Here is a 2,992-nt window from a genome sequence, read left to right as displayed (position 1 = left end):
AAAGTGAGCAAAAAGAAAAAAACAATGAGGATCGTTTCGGAAGAAGAAGCCATTGATGAATTCCTGAAGCTCATGGATAAAGGTCTGTGACCTTTTTTTTTTTCTTTTGTTGGATTTTCTTCTAATTAATGGGTAAAATTCGTGCCAGTTGAGGAGCCATTGAAGACAACATTTAAGGTACGTTCGGTTCTTTGAGGGCTAGAATGGTGTCTTCCCCTGCTCCACGGCTTCTTACTCTCTTTGTTGTGAATTTATAGAATGTCCATCAGGGATACCTGAGAGAGACTTTGATTCGTTTTCTAAAAGCACGAGACTGGAACGTAATAAAAGCTCATGCAATGGTATGCTGTTTATCTCCTAAAACACTTCATTATCTGGTTTTTGACTTGTGTCTGGTTTCAGCGTGTTTTTCTTTTGTGTGTAAATTGACTAAATTCACTTTCAGCTGGTTGAGTGTTTGCGTTATAGGCTGGATAATCAAATTGACAGTATCCTATCCGTGAGTTCTTTACTTCCTCTTTCCTTGCTGTGTGTTGTTGTGGTGAACATTTATTTAGATCATGTTTTTTTTTTGGTTTCTGCAGAAACCTATTGTTCCTAGTGAGTTGTACAGGAACGTACGTGATTCTCAGCTCATAGGAATGTCAGGTTACACCAGAGAGGTAACCCCTCTCCATCATTGCTTTTTTTTTTTTGTGCTAATCAAAACATTATCTCTTTCTTGATTTTAATTTGGTGTTGTTTTAGGGCTTGCCTGTCTTTGCTATTGGTGTTGGCCTCAGCACATTCGACAAAGCTTCTGTAAGTTCCTTCATTGTTTTGTCCATAGTTTCAAATGAGATGCAAATATGAATGTGCTTCTCTTCTTCCACATACAGGTTCACTACTATGTCCAATCCCACATCCAAATCAATGAATACAGAGACCGCGTACTACTGGTTAGTTACATTTCAAACGGCTAAACTTCTTGTTCCGCTTCTTTCTTGTTGTAATGTATAAAACAATGTTACAGCCTTCTATGTCTAAGAAGAACGGGAGGCCAATCACCACTTGCGTGAAGGTTCTAGACATGACAGGGTTGAAACTTTCAGCCCTGAGTCAAATTAAGGTATGAAACTATGAATCATCAATAATGATATTGCAAGTTACAATAAGTTACTTGAATTCATTTTCATATATCTTCTTTTATAACTTTATGTACTCATCATCTTGATGCAGTTAGTGACTATCATATCGACCATTGATGATCTGAACTATCCAGAGAAAACAAACACATACTATGTTGTCAACGCTCCATATATATTCTCCGCCTGTTGGAAGGTAAAAGTCTCTTCTGTTTTTGCATGCAACTCAACTCAGGGTGTTAGCTACTTAAGCATGCATGTAATGTGTGTAAACAGGTTGTAAAACCTCTTTTACAAGAGAGGACGAGGAAAAAAGTTCATGTGTTATCTGGTTGCGGAAAGGACGAGTTATTGAAGGTATATATGATCTTGTTGGTGTGAAAAATGCAAAAGTTTCTCTAAAGTTTTTGTGGTTCTTTTGTAAGATTATGGACTACACATCCCTCCCACATTTCTGTAGAAGAGGAAGCTCTTCTGGGTCATCTCACCACGCTCAGAGTGTAGATTGTTTTTCTGTTGATCATCCTTTCCATCAACAGCTATACAACTATGTGAAGCACCGGTATGAGACCGAGGGACAAGCAGAACCTGCAAAGCAAGGATCTTTCCACGTGGGTTTTCCCGAGCCTGTAGCTGAGCGTGTGGAGATGGCCAAAACCATAGAATCTGAACTGCACAAGTTCGAAAACTGCAGCGTTGGTGACAGAAAAGCCAGTCCATGAGAGAACTTGGGAGATGGATGAATCTTGGAATGCGTCTGAAGGAGTTCTTTCACAACAAAAAATGTATTTTATAGTTGACCTAGCAATTCAATTGAGTAAGTACTGAGCACTGTGGCTCTGTTATCTGCATAGCCATGCAAATGTAAAGTGAAGGAAAGAGAATAAAATCTTGGTACTGATTGAACTCCTGGACTCATGTATAGTTTTATTATTTGATCCTCTGGATAGACATTTGTAGCAAATCTATTTACTTAAGTGTGCAGTGCATCATCAATACTAGTTTGATTTTCTAACACACCTTTATTGCATCTCATGACACACAAACATAAAACAATGTACACATTACAACCTTTGCCTTCTATAACAAGCTTCAGAGTGCTGAATATCCGATTGTCTTCTCCGACCTGGCAAAGAGTTGAAGTTAAAGAGTATTGTATTAAGAAGCAATTAGTTGGCATGTAAGCCTTTGCTTTATTGATATATGGTGTTTTTCACATCATTGTACATACGTTTTCATTTGTTTCAAGTCACTAATTCGTGTCAGTCTAGTCCTTTTTGACCTTTTACAGGTCTGGAGTTAGCAGAAGAAAGAAGAGAAGGTGCCTGATGAAAAGAAGTCCTTTTGGAGCATTCCTGCGGAGAACACTCAAGAGAACAGTCCCGAGACTGTTCTCTCTCAAGCGGAACAAGCAGACGGAGTGATCCGGTGATTGTTCCAGACGAATATGGAAACTCCTATTTCGGGAATTGAAGCCCTGTTGCCCTAATCTCTTTTCTTCTGATTGGCGCCTCCATATAAAACGCCATCTATCTATTTTCTATTTTTCTTACGCTAGTTTTTACAAGAGAACACTGAGTATTTGCGATCTGCAACTTGTAAGGGAGAAGAATCCATCCTCTCATAGAGAAGATCATCTGAACCCTATTGTTTCATACTCTGTTCTTATGCAATTTTATTCAGGATTTATGTCTTTGTTTATGTGCATCATGATCGAGTAGTGACCTTGCTCGCCTAGGGTTTTTAGGGTGTTGAGACATGAGCTAAACATAGATAAGCGATCCATAACTGTTCTTCATTCATACTGTTCTTACTGCTTTCATTAAACTGATCACTTGATGTTAGATCACTAGTTCATCACCTAGTTA

At 38.5% G+C, this 2,992-nt stretch overlaps 1 protein-coding gene across 1 annotated transcript; it reads left to right on the top strand.

Moving 5' to 3' along the window:
• Positions 1-6: 6 nt before the first annotated feature.
• LOC108838379 (SEC14 cytosolic factor-like) lies at positions 7-2,038 on the top strand. Its single transcript, XM_057000539.1, has 11 exons — positions 7-82; positions 149-177; positions 258-341; positions 446-499; positions 585-662; positions 748-801; positions 879-938; positions 1,013-1,108; positions 1,219-1,320; positions 1,401-1,481; positions 1,550-2,038. Exons 1-11 carry the CDS (start codon positions 25-27, stop codon positions 1,844-1,846), a joined length of 993 nt encoding a protein of 330 aa, XP_056856519.1. The 5' UTR covers positions 7-24; the 3' UTR covers positions 1,847-2,038.
• Positions 2,039-2,992: the final 954 nt, after the last annotated feature.

Source organism: Raphanus sativus, unplaced genomic scaffold, assembly GCF_000801105.2.
Source record: "Raphanus sativus cultivar WK10039 unplaced genomic scaffold, ASM80110v3 Scaffold2708, whole genome shotgun sequence".
Classification (NCBI taxonomy): domain Eukaryota; kingdom Viridiplantae; phylum Streptophyta; class Magnoliopsida; order Brassicales; family Brassicaceae; genus Raphanus; species Raphanus sativus.
The sequence above is the reverse complement of the archived record's forward strand: the minus strand, read 5'-3'. Positions and strand labels throughout refer to the sequence as shown.

Coding starts and splice junctions, on each gene's coding strand:
- LOC108838379 (XM_057000539.1), top strand. CDS start 25: ATGAGGATCGTTTCGGAAGAAGAAGCCATTGATGAATTCCTGAAGCTC. Junction 342..445: donor TAATAAAAGCTCATGCAATG/GTATGCTGTTTA, acceptor ATTCACTTTCAG/CTGGTTGAGTGTTTGCGTTA. Junction 663..747: donor TGTCAGGTTACACCAGAGAG/GTAACCCCTCTC, acceptor GTGTTGTTTTAG/GGCTTGCCTGTCTTTGCTAT.